This window comes from Phaenicophaeus curvirostris, chromosome 13 (assembly GCF_032191515.1).
Source record: "Phaenicophaeus curvirostris isolate KB17595 chromosome 13, BPBGC_Pcur_1.0, whole genome shotgun sequence".
In the NCBI taxonomy this organism is placed as follows: domain Eukaryota; kingdom Metazoa; phylum Chordata; class Aves; order Cuculiformes; family Cuculidae; genus Phaenicophaeus; species Phaenicophaeus curvirostris.
The window spans coordinates 13,066,376-13,088,118 of NC_091404.1; the positions used below are offsets into that span (position 1 = coordinate 13,066,376).

At 39.9% G+C, this 21,743-nt stretch overlaps 1 protein-coding gene across 7 annotated transcripts in view; it reads left to right on the forward strand.

The window, feature by feature from the left end:
* HTR2C (5-hydroxytryptamine receptor 2C) overlaps positions 1 to 21,743 on the forward strand; it is a 215,870-nt gene that overhangs the window by 186,626 nt on the left and 7,501 nt on the right. For 6 of the 7 annotated variants that reach the window (XM_069867449.1, XM_069867445.1, XM_069867450.1 and 3 more), the window contains one exon: positions 16,364 to 16,564. The exons of the other annotated variant lie outside the window; for it this stretch is intronic. In XM_069867449.1, coding sequence (XP_069723550.1) covers positions 16,364 to 16,564 — 201 coding nt within the window. The remainder of the gene's footprint in view (positions 1 to 16,363; positions 16,565 to 21,743) is intronic. 7 annotated transcript variants of the gene reach the window in all.

A 21,743-nucleotide genomic window follows, 5' to 3' on the forward strand; every position in this document is an offset into this window, starting at 1 on the left:
TCTTTGCCTCCTCCAACCTTCTTTACATTCCTCCTGCCTGGTCATAATGGTAGCTTTTGGCATGACTATAGCATCCTCCTTCATCTAGAAGGATCCCACATGTTCTGCTGCTCTCCTCTGAGTCTAAGGAAATTTCTCCTGCCGCTGCAATGCAGCTTTCTTCATGGCATTGGTGTTTATTAGGTTTCAGCACCATCGCAGAAGGCATGCGCCACACTCAGTTAAATCTTTATGGTATGTATAGGTAAGAGAAATGACCTGGCATTTGTCCAGGACAACCTAATGCCATGAAGTGTGAAACCTTCAGTTTGGTGCTGAAACGTGCTCCCAGCTTAATCCTAAATCCAACCCCCAATCTGAAGTGTGTTTCAGTGGGCATTCGACTTGCTTACTGTGGTTTGGGATGGAAAGCTTCTTGTGGTTGCCTGTGCCTTGACTTTGTGAGGCTGGTTCTCCCTCTTTTGCTCCATGTTTCCTGCTGGGAAAGGAAAGAGCTCCTCTCTTCTGGGTTGGCAAAGGCTGTTGAGGTTTTTTGGTTTATTTCATTGGTTGAGTCAAAAAAATTTTTTAAAAGGCAGAGATAGCAAATTCACCTTAGAGAAAGAAAACATATTTTGCTGAGCAACATGATCTAAATAGGAAAATGAAATTAGAGAGATTCCCAGGAGAGTTTCCGGATCCTACAGGAGTGAAAAAGACTTCCAGAGTCACTGTGTCCTGTTGTTTGTTACCAAGCGTTAGTAAGGCACTGAGCTACTGTAGTCATATCTTGCATATTTTAGGTCTGCCTACTGTTGGGATGCTGAAGCCAGGATCTGTATGTGTCGGTGTGTAACAACAGAAAGCCATGACAAATCTCCGAACACCTTACAAAAATCAAAACCTCATCTCTTTGCCAACCTCAACTTTCTTGCAAGAAGAAGTTTTTAAATAGAAAATTCTAATGCTGTCATGTGAAAACAGTAGAGCCTCTGTGTACTATTGTACTTCGGAAGAAGTAACTGTGCTTTGCAACTTTCCTTCAAAAGATGATAAACTGGGCTGCTTCTCCTTTGCTGTTTTATCACTGTGTCCTCTTTCACAGCTCTGCCAGGGCACAGGAAGATATCACTAAGTCAATTAGGCACTCTCTAAAATGCTTAAGGCTGTGGTCTAAATAAAGCCAGAAGCTAATTGGTAATGAGAGCAGGTTGCAGAGCAGGTTTCTGTAACAAAGCCTTGGTGGGCACTTGCTAAGTGGAGGCAGAGGGGGTTTTTGTACCAGCTCTACCTCTCAGCTTGAAATGTAGTCTTACCCTAAAATCTAGGTAAGTGCTAACCACATAAAATACCACCCAGGTATCTCAGTGAGGACATTTCCATGGATGCAGCCTCTGCAAAAATGGCAGAAAAGTCTGCCAGAGTCCACCTCTGTCTTGTCCCAAGCTCCTGGGAGATGAAGGTAAATGTTAGTATACGCTAGATGATTTCAGTAGATTAACTCCTGCTTACATTAGTTAAACACATGGCTTTATATTTTTCTACTTTGCCCACAGCATGTATGTTGCATCCAATCATGGAGCTATCTTTCATATTTTAGACACTAAATTAGACAGGCATATCTTGCCTGCCCAGTGTAATTGAGAATTGCCCATCCAAAATAAATCTTTTGTGTTTATGACTCATTAGAATGATTTTGAACGGCACATTTAAATGCTGTTATTTAATGCAAATAAAGATACAATTATTTTGTTTTTCCATCCTTTTGATAAAGATTTGTGGAATATGCAATCGGTTTTAAAATTCACAGGAGCGTAAAGCCCAAAAAATCTAGACTGTGAATAGTTACATTTCTGTTCTACAAGAGTAGTGATGTCAGTTTAAATACAACAGCAGTTTTAATGCTGTCAGTACAGTCTTCTCATGCCCAGTTTGCTTCTGGATCAGTGAAGCTAAATGTGCTTTAAGATGTGTGAGTCTTCATTTAATTTTTATGATGGTAGCCTGGATGTTAGTCCTAGCCTAGGTGCCCCTTTGGAAAACTTGCCTGAGTTTGTTCAGCTTCAGCTGTAGCTCAGGCCTCCCTCATTCTCAGAATCTGTTGGCCCTCTGGAGGAGAACTTGTTTAAACTTGCACCACCTCTCCAGCCACACCACAAAGCCTGGTGCTCAAGCAGCATCTGCTCAGTGAGCAAGGGAGCTGCCTGTGAAATGACATTTGCTTCTATTGATTTTTGTAAACAGTGTCAAAAGAAAAAAGAGAAAGAGGAATAGTAAATTCCACAGAATAATAACAGAGTGGAAAAGATAGCAAATTCTCATAATCTTTACCCAAACATTAAATTCAGTTGGGAAAGTGGGAAATAGTCTCCATTTAGAAGCATTATATATATGCCCTGGAGTTTAGAACACAGATGTGACCACAGCAGCCTGGCCTGAGCTGTGGCAGGGTACATCTCAATGGCTCCATCCATTCTGTCCTTTGTGATCCCCATAATAGTTCCTATTTTTACTTCTGTTTTCCCTGGCCCATAAAAGCCCTTGCTTCCCCTCCTAGAAGGTGCCTGAAGCTAAATCTAGCAACACTTTCACACACCACATTTCTGGGACACATTATCTCATGCTGAGAACTTGCTATCTCTTCTCACTCACCCCAGCAGAGTGAAATTGGGATGAGGAACTAGTTAGTAGCAAGTGTTTCTCAGCACTTGCCAACGAGCAGTTATAATTTCCAGCAATGGTCCTACTTGCAGTCTGTCATAAAGATTAACATATGGCTCATTTTCCTGTGCTGGCTGCAGCTGCAGATATTGAAGAACATACGAGGAAATGCAGAAGGACTCCAAGAATGGTCAGCTGTATCTCTGTGCTCTATCTTGATTTGATGCACAATTGAAAAGCTCTTTCATCTTTGTTCTGTTTGCAAATCATGCTCTGTATTCACTTGGGAAGTCTGTTGATGCATGCAGATAGATACACCATGAGCCTTTATGTTCTTTATGTGATTAATACAATAATATCATAATTTCTTGCCTAAGGGCTCAACCTGAGTGATGGTGACGTGCCAAGACCCTGAGAAACAAACTACTACATTTTCTGAAGAGGTGCATGGAATAGGCCAACTCAGCCTTTAGTTCAAAAGTACGGAAAAATCAGTGCCACTACGCAAGCGAACACATATATAATCATCTACTTTACACAAGATGGAAAGGAATGCAGAGAAGCAAGGTGAAATGTCTGAAAAGCATTTAGATATATTGTAAGACAAATATACCAATGTAATACATTAAATTATGAATGTTTCCAGGATTAGGTCAATTAACTCTGATTTAACTCAAATTTTTCTTCTGCTTCCTTTCACACGTGTCTGTTGAATTGATATCATTAATTTCTACTCAGTAAATTATGATTTTAATGTCGCCCTCCAATTCACATGATATATCTCTTGAAATTCTGGTTCTAGAGTTGTCTAATACTCCTTAAAATATGCACAAACACCCTCATAGATTAGTTCACTTCCTTGAAACTTAATGGTAAGAGTAGTGTTAAGTTCCCACTTTGTGTTTTATCAGCACATGCTGGGAAAGAGGCTCTGATGTGATTCATCTGCTTGCATGGTAATTAAATGGAAATTACATTGATGGAAGAGAGGCCACATGCCAATTGCTCTCCTTTGCTCTCATTCTCTCACTGCCTTATTGATGCAATACAACCCTTTTCTGAATGGACAACTCACAAGAGAAACAGAATGGATCTTCAGTAGCTTTTCTGCCAAAATTGTCTTTAAAGATGATAATGACATGAGGGGAATTTGTGCATGAGTCTGTCACAGAGCCTAGGCTGTGGTTACTATTATGTATATCAACATTTTGTTTTCATGCATTAGTTTCGAATATATATTCCATTTTCTAGCTTCCTCAGTGTTTTCGGTTGTAATAAGACCCGCCGTTAGAAAACTTTGCTAGTTCTGCAGGAACTCTGATAAGTATAGTGACAGCAGTGGTTTTAGTAAGTGAATCTCTCCTCTGAGATGATGTCTTAGTCCCTAGATGAATAATGTACAGGACTATGAAGTTTATCAGGGACTGCAGGGATAGGACAAAGGGTAATGTTTTTAAGCTGAAAGAGGGAACATTTAGATGAGATATTATGAAGAAATTTTTTCTTGTGAGGGTGGTGAGGCACTGGCACAGTTGTCCAGAGAAGTCATGGATGCTCGATCCCTGGAGGTGTTCAAGACCAGGTTGGATGAGGTTTTGAGCAACCTGATCTAGTGGAAGGTGTCCATGCCCATGGCCGGGGAGGATAGAACTGGATGGGCTATAAGGTCCCTTCCAACCCAAACCATTCTATGATTTTATTAGCAAAGATCTGAATCTCAGCAATATTCTACTCCTGTACATTTGCAGTGATGTAGACATGTTTACCACTTAATGAAACTTAAACTAGTACTTTTGTTGCTGTGTGTTCTGCGGCTATACCGGAGTTGTTGGGACAGATTAGAAGTTACTCTGTCCAATCTATTTCCACTTCCTGATGTTTTTGCAATGTGTTTATTTCAGGTCAGTTTGGGGTGTCTTTCTTGTTTTTGTAAAAGTCTATTTCCATCCTCAGTCAGAGGTGACAGCTGTAGGAAAAGGTCTTGGTGTTGTTGACATATGGTAATTGTTTGACAGGCTTTTACCATACTCATTTGGCACTCACTGGGATGCAGAAGATTGTAAATGCATGTCTGACACCCATGAATATTGATGTCTGGTTTTAGGAGGCAGCAGAGCACTGTGCTTATGTCCATATGTTTGTTCTGAATGGTAGCTACTTCTTACTCTGCTATTTAAATTTTGATTTTGTTGTGTAAAGTTTTGAATTTGCTAGTTAAGCTTTTGTTGATTTCTTCTGATTGGCTGATCTGAAATGAACAGAAGAATAGATTGCATTTTAACACAGCAGAAGCCAAAATTTGTGAGTTTATGTTACTGTTAAAATCCAGCTAGCTGTCTCCACTGAAGATGCACGACAGCAGAACAAGATTATTTGTTTGATGTAACAAGGCGAGTTAATGTTTCGAAGCATGAACACAGGAAGAACAAGTTTTGTGATAAAGTCCTTTAAACATACCCTTTACATCTTACTTTACTTTCCATAGTGAATTTACCAAGCTTTTTCTAGTCCATATGAGAATAAGTATCTCTTGTATCTTGGGAGTAGCTAGTTCTACTACAGCACTCTTATTACTCGTTTACATTTGTTAAATTTACAGCAACACTTATTTTATTACATTTTGCTAGACTATTATGTTAACACATTGTTTTATTTTCATAGTTATCCCTGGGTTTTATTTGTAATCAAGTGCAAGATTGCACTGTAATAATAGTATAACCATGATAATAAAAAAAATGTTGCACTTGATTACAAAGCAAAAACAAGTCTATCAAAAAACCCAATGGTAAAACTTAACTAAATATCATTTCTTTAGTTTCCTTTTCCACCTCATGAGACCACTATAATTTTCTGGGTAATAGTATTCTTCCTAATACATCAGTACGCCCACACTTCATTTATCCAGGTTAAATTAAACTTCTACTTCATGTTAATGGAACTTACAACAGGCCTACAATTTCTACAAAACTCAAAAATAAAGGAGTACAACTGTACCCAGATGGTGGTCATATGTTAAGTTTCACTTTGCCTCTGATGTTACCCATCTGGAATACGTCCCATATGCTGAAATATTGTTATGGGAAATGGGATAACTTTGTCCTGCATTGCCATTTGCAACACAGACCTTCTCAGGATTCCAGCTGCATTTGCCAGAGGGGCATAAAGTCAGGCAGGATTGATGTTGCTCCCTGTTTGTTTTCTCTTTGGCAGGGGGCTGTCACGTGAATTCTGGGATGTGAGGATGAAGGTACATGCGTTGGCATAGTCTGAGGTGTTTCTGCATCTTTTGATCTGTAAAGAAAGCTGCGCTGAGTTGACTCTTATATCTCCTCATGCAGCAGTTTGACAACAATCTGGCATTTTATAGGTTGTAAATGCTGCAGTATGAACGCACCATAATCTAAGATTAAATTTTATTCCAACTTTAAGTCTTTTATAACAGACTGTGTTAGTAGTGAGCATTTTTATGGAGAAATAAGTTGCATACAATAAGTTGCTTACAACAATGAAATCCTTCCCCCAAGGCTTAATGCAGAGACATCCACAAGCTGTGATTCTGTCCATACGTCCCTGCAAAAAGGTTTGATTAAACGTAAGCATTTGAAGTTTGTACGTTCTTGTGGTGATAGATGTAGGGCAGATCACACCAAGGGCTCTCTGCTTGCATTTCCATGTCCTGCAGATGTCTGGGCTGTCTAGGAAAGCCTCCTGTGCTGCTGAGGAAGAAATGGGCTTTCTGACAGGTACTATGCTGTCTGGCTTTTCTGCTGATGAAGCTTCCAGACCTAGTTCCTGCTGTGGAAAATTAATTTTTTAGGCCTGTGAAAGGAGCCTCCAGGGTTCCTGTGGCCTGGCAAAGTGGGGAAACACCTAACTATCATGGGCCAACAGAGGGAAGAAGCGGGGAAGGACAGCCAGATAATTAAGTTTGACCATGGAGGATAGGGAACTCCAGACTTTGAAACATAGAATCATAGAATCATAGAATCACCAGGTTGGAAGAGACCCACCGGATCATCGAGTCCAACCATTCCATTGTACTGGAAGATGAAAAATAACATTTCAGTAGCCTTTAAATCTTGTGCAAGATTTTAGAAGAGCTCAGGCAGTCAGGTAGCTAGGTCCAGTTTAGCTGCACTTTGATTCATCTCATTTCTACATCCTATTCCTCAGTTAAAAGAAAGTTATCAGCAAAATTCCCCCAAAGTGTAAGTCTGTATTGTACCACTACAAGAATCCTGGTGGATAACTATACATTTCTGGATGTAATCTAGGGGTTGTTTGCACACTTTCATGGTTCAGCAGGTTGTTCCTACAGAGTATGGAACTGATTAGCTATGCCTGCATTTTCTAGATTTCAATTAGAATTATTTCATTACCTGTTTGAACCTTGTTTACGTACTGGATGAATTCCATTCCACTCATGTTTCAGGGAAGGACTGTGACTCTTCATCACATTGCCTTGTAATTGGGTCAGGTTGCACATATGCTGGTTCCTATGCTGAGTTGATGCATGGTGGTGCTTTGCTCACATGTTGAAAGATTTCTTTGGGATTACTGCATATGGAACAGTGTTCACTAGCAAATTATTTCCTTGAGAAAGTCACTGAAGGTGCTGTTCTATCTCCTTTTAGATTCCTACAATGAAATTTTCCAATGATGAACTCTAGCCTGATACTTTCTCTGTAATGAAAGATATATGTGTTCTTGGTCAGAAGCAGCCTAGGCATGGTAGCAGAAATACTTTGCAAACGGGCGTTTTGCATCTAAGATATCCAGTGATAGGAGAACAGTAGATGGCACTCAAGGATATGGAGCAGAATTTCCAGGCTTGGCAACCCCCAGATAATGGCTTTTTACAGTGGCTTCTGTGGAGCACTCTCACACTGGTATTTCTACCTATACAATCATGAAGAATCATAGATGCCTGTTGGCTTGGAGAAACATAAACAGGGAATGCATTTTGCAAGAGAAATATCAGAAGTGGAAATAAATGTGCGTGAGCATGACCAAACTATGGCTTATTTCCTTTAAATGAAGTGATTTCTTGCCTTTATCAGTCTCACTGGCTGCTTGTACTGGCTTTTAACTTCATCAGACAAGTAAATTGTGACTCACACTGGCGTGAAGTTCAGCCAGACGATTAACCCTGTCCCTTAATAGCTTTCCTGCTACAGGTGCACAGTACAGTAAGAAGGCAAGCTGACTCACTGAGCTAGTTTGATATCCCTAAAGTTATCAAAGAACTTGAGGATGGGTTGCACTTTCTATTGGCACTAGACTGATACAATCAGAGAACTGCACTGAGTGATGGCCAAAAAGATACCTGTATTTCGGTCACATCCCGCAACCTGCGAGCAAACGGGAGGCAAAATCACTTCTGATTTTCAAACTGCAGATTTTGCTTTGACCTCCCATTATACTTTACATCCCAAGATGCAATTCTTTACTTCCCCCCACAAGGGTTGGGAGTGGGGAAGGGAAGCACTGACTGGGCATGCCAGGTATACCAGACTGACAAAACTCCTGAAAACATCAGCATTTGTCTGCTCAAAGTTAATGCTAGTGATTTGCAGGCATTGGTTTAGAGTATGTCAGTTCTTATTAAATTTCCCATCTTTCTGGAATATTTAGTAAAAGGGCTGGCTGGTTAAAGATGCTTTCTAAAAACAGATTCCTATTACACCAAGTTAAGGAAATCCTTAATTGGTTCCTTTCTGAAATCAGACATTTTATCAAGATTCAGAGGCCAGTTTGTTCAGCTCCGTTGCCAGGAGGGAGCCCAAGCTGGAAAAAAAGAGGAATCCCAGGTAGGTTTACAGAGCTGTCAGGATGGCACAGATATCTGAATTGCCACTGACATGCTGAAATCAAACCTAAAGGCCTAAAAAACCTCCCTCTATAGTTTTGTGTCCTCTCACCAGCCCCAGAGACAGTTTTAGGGTAGAGCCATAGTCTAAATTTTATATTATATTAGAAACTCTGTGTCTGAGCAGATGGCTTCTTTGTTCCAGTAAAGGTAACAGCTCAGCAGCCAGCTGTAATCTGAATAATGCCACGTTGTTTCCAGTTCTGAATTTTAGTTTCCTCAAGTGATCTGTATGTTTTGGCAGCTATTTCTTGTGATAATGGATCTTTTTCAGTTTCATCAATAATAGGGAAAACCACCTGTTATTGTCACACGTTTGTGCACTTCGTTATGAAACAGGTTTTTTTGCAAATATTTTCATTTTTACATTTAGCAGGTAATCATTTGGAGTCTGTGTTTGCTCATGGGCTTATTTTCCAGTGTGATGTTGGTTCAACTGTTGCTTTATTAGTTGTTTAAGTAATGAGTGAAGGCCATTCCATAACCTGCATGAAGGAAAGTAAAGAGAGGCCACTGTCCTGATGTTGTTCAGAACATCAGTAAGAAACAAAATCTTTACTGGTGTGAATATATTAGATTGTGGTTTCATTTTGATAAAATCATATGAAGAACTTACACCTCAGAACTGTGTGAAGACATCAAATTTGTTGGAGTTAAAATGCTCTAAGGAACCCTTTATACAAAGTTGGTGATACAATTCAATTAATTGTACCATTACTCTGTTAACTATCCATATAACTCAAAATAAAAATTCCAGATGTAGCTACAGATGCTTGAATTGTGAGCAAACAACATTGTTGAGCCTAGAAATTTTTCCTCTGACTTCAAACATAGTTTTAATCTCTGCCAATAAATGAAAATATGAATGTAAAATATGGATTCACAGAATGACAGACTGCACCAGAATAATTTGATATTTCTGTAAGATAAGGGATGTTGCCTTTGGGATCACAACAGTTTCCTCTATGTGTTCTTCTTATCAAACATCCCATTTTACTAGCAGGTTTGTTTTAAGTATAGTAAGTGATAAAGCTGGCTCCTCGCATTTGAAATATTACTTAAATTATATTCAAGAAACTTTTCCCTATATCAGATAATTACATCCATTCTGACTTTAAATTTTCTTCTTTCTTACAAGTCCTTTCAAGACTGCAAGTCATTGCTGTACAGGATAGAAAGCAAAATTCAACACAGTTATCTAAAATTTTCAGAACAGCATAATGGGTCCAATTGTTTAATTTGCAATAAAATGCAGTCACACCAATTAATACCTATAACTTTTTATGCAAGAACCAAAAAACCTTTGGAAGCACATCCAGCTCTGCCAGGGATTCCCTCAGTGGTGGGAAAGGTTTCTGAAGGAAACCACGGTATTGTGTGCCCATTGCCTGCTGTTCCCTGCTCCAGGGCCACTTGTGCCATGCTGACAGCTTTATGAGGTAAAAAACTAATAGCCCAGAGGAAAACTGTAGCTGAGGAATGGTGGCACGGCCCAGTTTGGATGTGATTGGTGGCACAGACTCAAGTAAATCCTTTGTGCCATGTAGCACTATGGCAAAATAGCATCCTCTTTGCACAGAAGTTTGGGTCAAGTGGAAGGTGCCAGTAGTGGTCTTGCCAACACTGCACCTGGACACTCTACCACCCTTCTTTTCTTACTTGGCAGTCTCTTCCACCAACTTAGCCATCATACCACCAGAGAGCCCATCCTCTGCTGAGCATCTGTTGCGACCCTCAAGCCTATTTGGACTTGCAGCTTTCAAGAATACCGTCCTTCTCCTAAAAGGCATCTTCATTCTTTGTGTGTAGAGCATGTCCCTCTATTTGGCTGTGCTAGAATATGTGCTATTTAAGGGATCCAGATAGCTTTAGGATAGCACTTTTCCCCCTATAGAAAACTGCAGACAAGAAACTTAAAAGTAAATTCAGCTTCCCATATAATCCAAGGCTTCCATATTTCAGAAAAGTGTTAAATTCCATTCTATTGATGATAAAATCAGAAGCACTGGCAGTTCTGCCCTTGACACCAGCTGTATTTCCAGACAAAAAGCCTTCTGCTGCTGGTAATCACTGAGGACTGTGGTGGTCAGGCAAGACGTTCTGTACTTCTTAGGCACGATGGAGATTTTCAGCACTCTTGGTTGCGTGACTTTCAGGGTGATATGGATGTCTCTGACTCATCTGTCTATGAAAATCTGAAGGAAATAAATTTGCGAAAAAGAGGTACACAGCTTTGCATTTATTGATATGGTGTTTCAGACTAAGAAATACTTTACTTCCTAGATAAGAGAGAGAGAAGCGAATCGTTTAAATTCTTTCGTTCCCTTGGGAATAATGCAGTGCAGTAATGTTAAAACGGTATATAATTGCTTTCTATTTTTGTAAAGCTGATGGCAGCTATGAAACTTTAAAGTGAATATTGCAAAGTCTGTTTAGTATAAAATGCTTCAGTTAGAATATGTTAATGGTGTAATGAGGGTAAAAAGACTTTCAGCAGTGGGCAAGAGTAGGCTTTTTTCCACAGCCCATGACAGTGAATTTCTCTAGAACTTGTGAAAGAATCTTGAAAAGCTACAAAGTCTACCAGAAAGTGACAGCTTTTGGGTACGTTTTCTGATTTTCTGTTTCCCATCATCTGCACGTTGCTCTGAGTTACAGCAAGGAAACCTGAGCAAATGCCATTATTGAGTATCACACTCTTCTCTTTTTGAAATGTCATATCTTCATTTCTCAGGCATCTCCTGGATTTTATTACCAACCTTTCTGAGAGTGAGAGCACTACACAGAGCATTAGATCAGTGTATGGGCTGGAACAGACCGTGGCAGCTAGAGGATGATCAAGAGGTGCTTCAAGCATGTGCTGTGTTGCCATGTTAACTGCTGGAATATTGTGCTTTATACCGAGATTAACATTAATTCAAACATAATGATTTCCTATAATTTTTAGTTCAATTTGTTCAAGGCCTACTAGTAGTTAAAGCAAAATGTAAATACAGTAAAGATCAGAATTCCATGAGAAATATTACATGTATTTTGGGTTTTGGCCAAGCTTATGAACAACATTAAAAAGAGACTGTATTTGAACAGATAAGCATCTCTAGTTCTTATTTTGCACCTCTTAGCTCTATTTTTCCTATATGTATGCATATGTACAGATACATAATATATGTGTGCGTATGTGTATATATAAAATGTCATCACGAGCCTAAAAGATGAAATATAACCTTATTCTTTCTGCGTGGTTTTGAAGGCTTGTTTTTATCCTTTTATCCAATCTGATAGATATAAAGCACTGTCTGAATTTAACAAAGGCATTCTAAAGCCTTTTCGAAGTTTCTGGTCATGGTTTGTGAAGAAATGATTGCTGCAGCTTACTGTGAGTTTGCCATGAAAAATTTCTGAAGCTACAGGGATAAATTTTACATGATCTATATTACTCTTCACTTTATTGTGGTGTAAACAGGTATTTCGCCACTACTATCCTAGATTTGTTCCGTATGTTACACTGCATATTCCCAGGGCATGTCCTGGGGCAGATTTTGCTGCAGAAGAAGCAAAAATATACAAGCAATCGTCATTTTTTAAAAAGGTAAATATGGTGAGCTAGCATGGGGTGCGCTTGTCTGTACGTGTACACACAACTTGCTCTACTCCAGCTTAGCACAAAAAGCTTGCAAAGCTCATGAGATTTTGTTTAAGGCTTTGGGGAGAAGGAAGAGGGGTTGTGTCAGCCTCTGTGTGGTCTACAGTCCCACAATTTATTTTCAGCCACAGGTTCTAATACTTTTTTTTTTTTTTATTTCCTCCCAGTTCAGCCATTCTCTTATGATCAGGAGTATTTCTATACTACCATTTGACATAATAAATTTTGCTTCCGTTTGCTGTATTTTGGATTATTCAGTCACCTCCTGCCACAGTGGCTGGTAATTTTGACTCTCACGCAGCGAACAGCACAATGACCATAATAACAGTGTTATACAACACTTTTTACCCATATGCATAAAACATCAGACAGAAGTGATTAAATTTAATTGCTGCCATCTTTCTTGATGTAAAGCACAAAAAATTTAAGGGACCTCTCATCCGACAGCAAATTAGCTGCACACAGAGATGGCCTGTGACTTTGCCAAAATGCTGTTGAGTTTCTGTGTTTCGCCGCCAACACTTTGTGCCCATCTCAGCTGTTCAGTGACATGCAGGACTGTGGTTTGCTTTTTCATCCCAATGCAGGAGATAAAATCCCACCTATGGAGCAGGATTACTGGCTAAATATGAGTGTTTGACCCATGATTCCTGTGAAGAATGACCCTGTCATAGGTTCAATGAGATGCTGTTCAGCTTTGGAGGCTGAAGTGATATGCGCAGGCGTTCTGCAGAAGTTTCCTTCCAGGATTTCGTGCACGGTGTTTTTATCCTTATCAGAGCCAGAAGCTAACACTGATCTAAAAGTAATATCATTGCTAGAGTCTTCTATATGCTTTTCTCTATGAATTTGTCCAGTGTGGATTTCTAGCATCCACAAAATGTCTGGAGGCAAAGAAATCTGCAGTTTGATTACACGTTGGTTAAAGAAATATTGCCTTTTCTTCTGACCTGCTGGATTCGTCTAATTCCCTTCAGACTTCTCCTATCAGCCAGTGCATTAAATATAGGAATGATTTTAAAGGTACAGATTAATTCAAGGTACAAAAATCAGAGTTTCTTACAAAGAATTTGGGTTTTGCTTACCCAGGTGCTTAGCACCTCTTAGTTCTTTCTGGAGGAAATCTGAACTGAGATGCATGCTTTCTGTTGGAAATGCGATTACTAAAGCCTAGAAGTTCTGGGGTCCAAGAGTTATTTCACTCAACCATCTGCACTTCTAAATATATGGTAATTGCCATTCTTTGGATATGAAATGAGAGAAAATAGAACAAATTAGGGAAATGTTACCTTCTGCGGACAGAGTATTTCTGAGGATGAGATTGTTTTAAAGGTATAACGTCGTTAACGGAATTGCTTTTTTAATCCTTGTTTGCATCCTGGCACAATTACAGGGCACATTTCCTATGTTTTATACATTTATTCAAAACAGAATTAGAACAAACTTCTTTTCTTTTTGTACAAGATACTGGCTTTGTAGGCTGTGTAGGCGTTTTTCAAATGCACACACAATGCTAACTTCAAAGTAATAGCATTTTGAGGTAAGATATATATTACGCTCTTCCTGTCAAGGTATAGTCATGCATTACAAGCTGCCATTCTACAAATTTCCAGAGTGACATTTTATTATTTCAGATCATTTTAGGAAGCTTCCTGAGAAAGTAAAATGTCTCTCATTTAACTCCTTTTTCAGCTAGAAGCATAGCTGAGCGCCTTGGGACAGTAAAGACTAAAAGGATTAGCCATTAGGAGGGCTCTCATATCACCTTTATCTTTAAAGACATCTTGACAGTTTGTCCGGCAGTACTTCTGGGCAGAATTACTTTGATCTGTTGGTGGCTGCGATTCCTACGATGCCAGGGCTGGCAGCAGGCAACACTTACTCACCTCACACTATGAGTATGAACATTTACTGCCGCTTTTGCATCTGCTAATTTTTTGGATATAATCCTGTTGCCAGGTTCACATCAATAGCAGAAATTGTTCCAGGAGAATCAGTCATGGGAAGCGTTCGGGTAGCTCGAAGGAAGAAGTAAGAGAGGCTATTCATCATTCAATAATGCTGGAAAGGTGGTTGCTGTAGAAACCTCTTCCAGGTCTAGTGAATGTCAAGAATCAGATTGTACCCACTGCAGTGCCACAGATCAGGTTGGAGATGCTCCCACGCACAGGGAGCCTGCAGGCCTGGCATTCCTTTATGGATACACTGGAGATTTCCTGGCCACCTGCTTGCTGGAGGGAGCAGCCGTCACCATCCCTCTGTGAAGAGACTGCTGCACAGTCACAATCACCCCACATGGATTCACAGGGACCACTTCATCCATCAGGGCGCGCTTGCTGGGGTTTCTCCAGGTCTTGTACTCAGAGCTCATTTTAGCCTGTATCACAATGTTGGCTCTTGCAACTCATCAGAAGAAGTAGTGAGGGGTAAAGTGTGACTAACTGGGCTGGCAGCAAAAGCCTGGGGCTGTACCACTTGAAGGAGATCAGACTTGTTCTTCCTTGGAACATTTACTGAGGCATCATTAAAGACCCAACAAATGTGAGGTGTGCTTAGCTGGAGCTCTGAGCTCAGTTGCAGGTTGATAGCAACGGGGTCCTAAGCTGCTGCAAAGTCTGAATGAAAGCAGGAGGTGCAGAGTTTGATTGTAGCTTCCTAAGGAATCTGAATCATAATTTTTAACCAAGTTCAATTAATTTGTGCAGCAGAGGTGCCTTTTAAAGTAATGATGGTCCAGCCACAAAGTGCTTTACTTAGCTCCCTTTGATAGGGACTTCTTAAAAGTTTGCTGCTTTGGATTTCAGTCCACTTAGAGTCCATCCAGTAGGGGTGGTGCATACTTGCTGAAATTAATGGTTTATCCCTCCAGAGCTGAGGTGGTCTTGTGTGGGTTTCATGAGTTACTTAGCACTTCCTCTGCTGTCTTCCCACTGGTAAAATGAGCTCATTCTGCCATGCTCTTTGTGAAAGGTTCCTGGGCTTCACTGAGACAATTTGTAATAATTTGTTCTGATTCAGTTCCTCTTGATTTTCTGCACATAAGGTATCCTGGGTCTCTCTTGGCTGGGTAATTTGTTCCAAAATATGCTTTCTGAGACTAATGTTTCTCCCTTTCCATTTGAGATCAGTAGGATGGAGCTGCATCATTCTTAATATAACATTGATTCTGCAGAGTGATGTTTCTGATCCTTGGGGTAAACCTCAAGATTGCTTTAGATATCCATGTTCTGAATGAAGACACAAGACTATCTTATTCAATTATTATGAAGTATCTCATGTTTTCAGCTGCTATAGATACTGTTGAATTGTGTTGATGAGTGTGTTAGAAGCCCAGTGCTTTGCAGGACATGTTATTGATCTCATGCAATCCATTCTGGGCATTAGCTTAGGAGTGTTGTTCACATATCAATTTTCTCTGAGCTTTAATTTAACTACCCACCCCTGGGGAACTTTCTGGGTCACTTTCATTCTCAAGCTGTACTGAATAAACAAATGCAGGCACCCAAATTAGCTGCATGCCAGCTGCTGTCAGATGTGGCTATGTAGTCTATTCAGTTTGCTGGCATGCTTATTTCTGTAAAGAATAATACTCAGCTCTGTCTACCTTCAAAGCAGTTTTCAAATTTCCACTACTCAATCCTAGCTGCTCTGTTAGGAGGCAAGTATTACTCTTTTATTAGCGCATGCTTCCTGGAGAGAATATTTAAGGCGTTGTAGCGTCATTTAGCTAGTTGTTTGAGGAAAAATTGTCTGCTGAGGAGAGAGGTAGCATATCAAGAGAGCTTCAGAATGGATCTCAGTGAAGGTATGTCACATAGAGCTATGCAATCCATGAAAAGAGTGTGATGAGGCAATTATAAAGTGATGTATTATATGATTTTGTAAAGATGAGGGGAAATCGTTAAGAGAGAGGGAGAGAGCTAGAATGGCCACTTGGAGGCAGTGCCACATTAACGCTTCTTTGCCTTTAGCTACTGGTTGCAGAAAACAGATGTGTGGGAACTGGCTATGGGTTTATGGAGTGTCTGGAGCTAGTGACTGATTGAAGAGAGAGGCCCTACAAGAGTTTTCTTTGTCCACTCCTCGTGCACGTGCCCCTTAACTGGTATCACAGAGTTAAAAGATCACAAGTTTCTCAGAAATGATGGCCTAGCTTCCCAAATTATTTCCTTTTCTTTTTTCCTTTCATTGCTTTTCTCTCTATGTTTCAGATTATGCTTGGCCTTTGCCTAAACAGTTGTGCCCTATATGGATTTCCCTAGATGTGCTCTTTTCAACTGCATCTATTATGCATCTCTGTGCCATCTCTCTTGATCGGTATGTAGCAATACGCAATCCCATTGAGCACAGTCGCTTCAATTCCCGCACCAAGGCTATTATGAAAATTGCTGCAGTTTGGACCATATCCATAGGTAAGCAATGCGGCTCACAATATTAACTGTGTCTTAATGAGTAATAGTGTTACTCCAATTTTCATTTAGGATTTTTACGAGGATACTCAAATTAATTTACCTGGCCTGCATGCCTGAACGTAATAAATGATTGCTGGGAAACAGAAGTCTTTCATTGCAGTTGGTCAGGGACCAAAATTAGTAGTCATTTTTTCTGAATACCACCACTTCCAATGCTGAAGTATTGCTGCTGTGTACATATTGATACCTTGATAACAACGGTACTGTGAAACTGCTGCGTAAACAAATCAGAAAGTAGCATTAGCAAAGACTCTGGAAAGAAAACCCAGCCAGTACAAAGGACATGTTGCTGCAGTTACTGCAGTTAAACTGCCTCTAATTCTGGTGGCGGTTTAAGTGAAGCAGCAGAGAATTGAAGGCACGCTAACAGCGAGTATTTACTGCTCTTGCACAAGCTTTATAGCCTATATTATGCTCTACCACAGCTGAATTGCTGCTAGTACTGAGCTAGCAAGTTTGAAGCCATAGTAAATGAGGAGTAGACATAAAGGAAGACACTATTGTATCATTTTGGTAAAAAGCAATAAATAGAGCAGCAGTAAAGCAAGGAAGAAAAGGAAAAAATGATAGCCAGATAACTCTGTAATATCAAGAATTCTGTGAAGAAGAACATTTTGGGGGAATTATTTCAATGTGCTTTATAAAAGAGACATTTGGGGCAGGGTCAAAAGAGTTGTATGAATGCTTCTCTCTGCTGTATTGCGTTTTGTGCTTGAATACAATGCAGTCGTACAAAGATTTAACATTTAACTTTTATTTTGCAAAGCCATTGTCACTTTCAGTGCTGTACTGCATGTTTCAGGTGCTTGAACTTCTCTTGGGTTCTACCTGCTTTACAAGTGGAATGTGATGCCACGTTCCTGGGTGCTGCAGGGGCCACTTTTGATGAAGCTTGTCATGGAAAATGCTACAGGAGAAAAGCAAAAAAGAAAATAGGGGAAATATACCCTATCTCCTCATGAATATAAGCATATCTGTTAAAAACTAATTTTCACATGCCACAGGCCTGCTATGCTTCCTCTAGGTAATGCGGTCCACAGTGAATTTGGATTGTTTTTAATCAATTAATTTAAGATTTTTTTTAGTTATTATTTTAAACCATCTGTGTTGCCTGTTTGGCATAGGAAAGAAAGGTGCTGAATTCAGTGCATAAGAAATCATGTGTGGACAACTTCATGTGCAGGATGCTTGGCTTTGATTTGCATGGGCAGTTCAGAGTCAGCACAGAATCTGTGCCTTGTGTTGCCTCGTAACACAGAGGGAGCAGCTGGTATTGCCCCTAGCAGAGCGATGTAAATCTGCCAGCACCATTGAGAAGCATGATGCAAAACCTGGGCAATAAGACTGTTCTGCTTCCAGTTCTGGAGCTAACTTGCAGATTTTTGCCTGTTGCTGCCTTAACGTTGCAGACCTATCCTTATAAATTTTGGTTAGTGCTGAATGTATCTGCCTGCACAAGCACCTTGAGGCTAAGTTGTGGTTTGGACTATGTGTCCAAGGAACAAAGTAAGACTATGAGTACTTCATGCATGGTTCACCGAGTAAGCACATCTGGGGCTTGACCAAACAGATTTAAAGACAGCCGTAGACCTACCTCTTCTGGAGTTACTGGGTAGTGAATGTGCTCATGATGGTGGAAAATAGGGACATTACGGACTCTACCATCCCCCAAGGACAAAAGTACCTGAGCCATGATAGGCAAGGTGACTTTGTGTTGTTGTAGAGTGAAAATGCCTCAATCCCTGCCCACCTTTCTCGAGTAACGTTTAAGAAGTCTGTACTTATAATAGGATGTGAAACAGATGAAATAATGAACACTAAAAGAAATAGCCTGGAAAGGAGACAGAATGGCACTTTTTCAGATACCTGGCTTGTCAGCCCTCAATAAGGTAATGAGTGCTGCATTTATTCCCCAGCATCCAAAAGTCTTTAGGAAGAGGCTGTGAGCAGCCACTCAGCAGGATGTCTGCAGGGCACAATGGTTTGGTGGATTGCCCCAGGCAGGGCTGCCTTCCCCAGGCTGGGATGAGAGATGCCTTACAGCTGTACCTGTGTGTCTCCCTTACTGGGACCATAGCTGAGAGGGTGTACAGCGTGTCTGGACTTTGTTTACGTTTTGTTCTTTCTCTTTGATTCAGATATAGCTGGCCCAGGGTAGTCTTTGCTTAGATCCCTTTTGTTTTGAAGATACAGACAGGGCCAATACTCCCCAGAAAGTCTATTCAGGGCACTGAAATGCTCATGGATCTCCACCCTCCCCAGTGCATGTGATGGGGCTTATTCATTTACTCAGACTTTGTCCAGAAGGTTGCATTAAATGGAAAAAGAAAAGTAATCCTGGTATTTATATAGCTTATTTTAGCATAACTATTTTTACTTCATAAGTGCATTTAGAACTATGACAGACACAGGAATAAACTGAACATGGAAAGAAATAGAAGAACTTACCCAAAGTGTATTGTTGTTATCTTCTGGCTCTTACCCACTTGTCATTTGGAAAGGCCTGGTGAAATCTCATGCAATTTTCAAGATGATGAAAAAGGTTAAGTAAATTCACCCTCCCCTCAGTATTAAGTATCCATTCTGATTTGTGCTAAAGCAGAACTGGTTTTCTAAATTTTCAGCTTACCCTTGTCTAATAACTTCATTTTCTGAAAGTTAACTACATGTTTTTAAGACAGTGTCTGTCTCTAGAAGTGATAATAATTAAAATTTATTATTATCACCAAAGTAATGGGGCATTGGTATGCAGAAAGGCCATAGTTATACCTATTTCTATGGATATTAGGGTTACTTTTTGTGTTGGTGAAAAGCTGTAAGTCAAAGGGGCAAGAAAGGGTCACATGTGCAGGGAGGAGCGGGCAGGACAGGTGACCTAAAACTCATCCATCCTTTCACCTCTGATCCTGTATCCATGGGTTCCTTAATCCAATTCCTGAATCCATCTCTCACCTGCCACTGAGTCCAGTCCGAGGCCATTTCCCCATCGCTGCTCTGCAGCATCAGTGGTGATGTATAAGTCATCAAGGGTGCATGGTCATGGTGATGTGTGATTTCATACACTTGTATATATTTCATTATTTTGGTATTAGTATTATTTTCCTTATTACTATTATTGTTTCATTAAAGCTATTCTAGTTTTAGTTTCCAACCCACAATTGTCTCTCTTATTTCCCTTTCCCTGAGGGGATGGTATTGGGATCACAGCTGCCAGTGTTTAGCTGCTAACCTGGCCAGGAGTGCAGCTGAACCATGGCAGTATCACAAAAGAATTTGTGCATTTCTGTGTGTGATTAAGTACGAATTTCAAAGCAGCATTAAGTGCAGGGGTCAGTTTGTATTTCCTAAATTCTGCTTCAGCTGGGCTAAGGAGACTTTTAAATGCATTCCACGTAAAGAATCCTGAATTCAGTTCCTGAATCGGAATTTAAAATAGGAAGTAAAAGCATGTAATTTATCTTAATTTGGTAGCTTTTACACTCCATTTTCTTGAAATGTTAATGCTGACAGTAAAATATATAATAGAGGATTTTTGTTCATTGAGCTATGGATTTGGCAGGTTGTACAAGCGTAAACCTATGATTAAGTTTTTAAGCAGGGGAACATAACAGAGTCCTCCTGTGTGTTGACAATTGCTTTATGAATGGGTCTTTTCCAAAGCCCTCTTTGTTTCAGATTAAAGTACATCATGGCCAGTTGTCCTATGTTTTAGCAAATGTAACCTGCACAGGATTTTTTTGTGTTCAGTTAGAGAAAAAGTGGGTGCTGTGAAGTGCTGGGCTTGTAAAAATGAGTTTTGTGATAGATAGCACTGTGCTGAGGCTGGAAATAGAAATGTAGGCAACAGAAATATCCACACAACTGAAAACAAAAATAAATTCTATATCTGAGCTTGCTAGCAGAATCTTAATGTTGTTTTGAGACTTCAGAATTTGCAGTGTTGCAAATGCAAAGGTTTTCACTAGTAACGTGGACTTAATCGTCTCACTGGTCTCCTCATATTCTGCTCTGAGAAAGGAGGCCACTCTGGCCCCTGTGTAGCTCTCGGTAGGAGAGGTGACTCTAAATACAAGCCATATAATACAGGAGAAAGTGTTAACTCAGTAATATTAACATAAAAGAAGTATCTCTTTGGAAATGTGAATGAAATAACTTAATTTGAAGGGCGCATATGCATTGCTTCTGATATGAAAATAAGTACAATTTTTTAATTCTGAACCTCCTCATGGCCCAGCTCTGCGCCTGCTAGCACAAAATGGGTTTTCCTCTGCTTCCCAGAAAGTTCAAGGTTTGGTCATTTACTAGAAAGAGACAAAATTACACATGCTACTGATTTCCCAGCTCACAGTTTTACATCCTTAATAAGAGTGTAAATTCAGTTTACTTGATAAGTGACTAAGATAAGGCCATCCTTTAAATTCTGCTCTTTATATCAGTGCCATAAGTAGACACCATGTCTTTTGTTGTTTGTTTGTTTGAAAACAGAATAAGTAACAAAACAAGGAAATGTGCTGTTGAAAAATGGTGATATCATCATATGCATTGTGTTAAAATTGGACTTTTTTCTTTTTCTCTGACTCACTAATGATATTATAATTTTTATTTCTGGTAGATATCCAGGGTTAGTATATATAATACACCATTCAACTTTAAAAAAGAATTTTACATCCCTGTTTAACTTTCATTTAACTTCATTGTTTTATTGAGGTCTGGTTTTAGAAGTATGAAAGATATGTGCTGCAAGGATCAGTAAATGCTCAGATTAAGTGATCTTACGTCTAACAGCTTATTGCTTATAACACTTCCCTAAGTGTTCTAGTGGCGTTGGCTGGTTTTCTATCTGGGCTTGGGTTGTTCGGCGCTCTCGCAAGGTTTAAGTAAAGGTCAGGAGCTTGTTCAGGCAGTCAGTAATTACATTCCTCTGTTCTTGCAGTTGTGCTTGCTGTGGACGGGGAGATCCTTCAAAGTTCCAACCCCTTTTATCTTTCACTTTAAGCCAATACAAGGCTGGCAGTGTTGTTTTATTTAGAGCAGTTAGATAAAACTAGACCTAATCCAGCCCTGAAGGTACATCGTTGCTGTGTTAGCGCATGAAATGCACTGCAATTAGTCTGCTGAC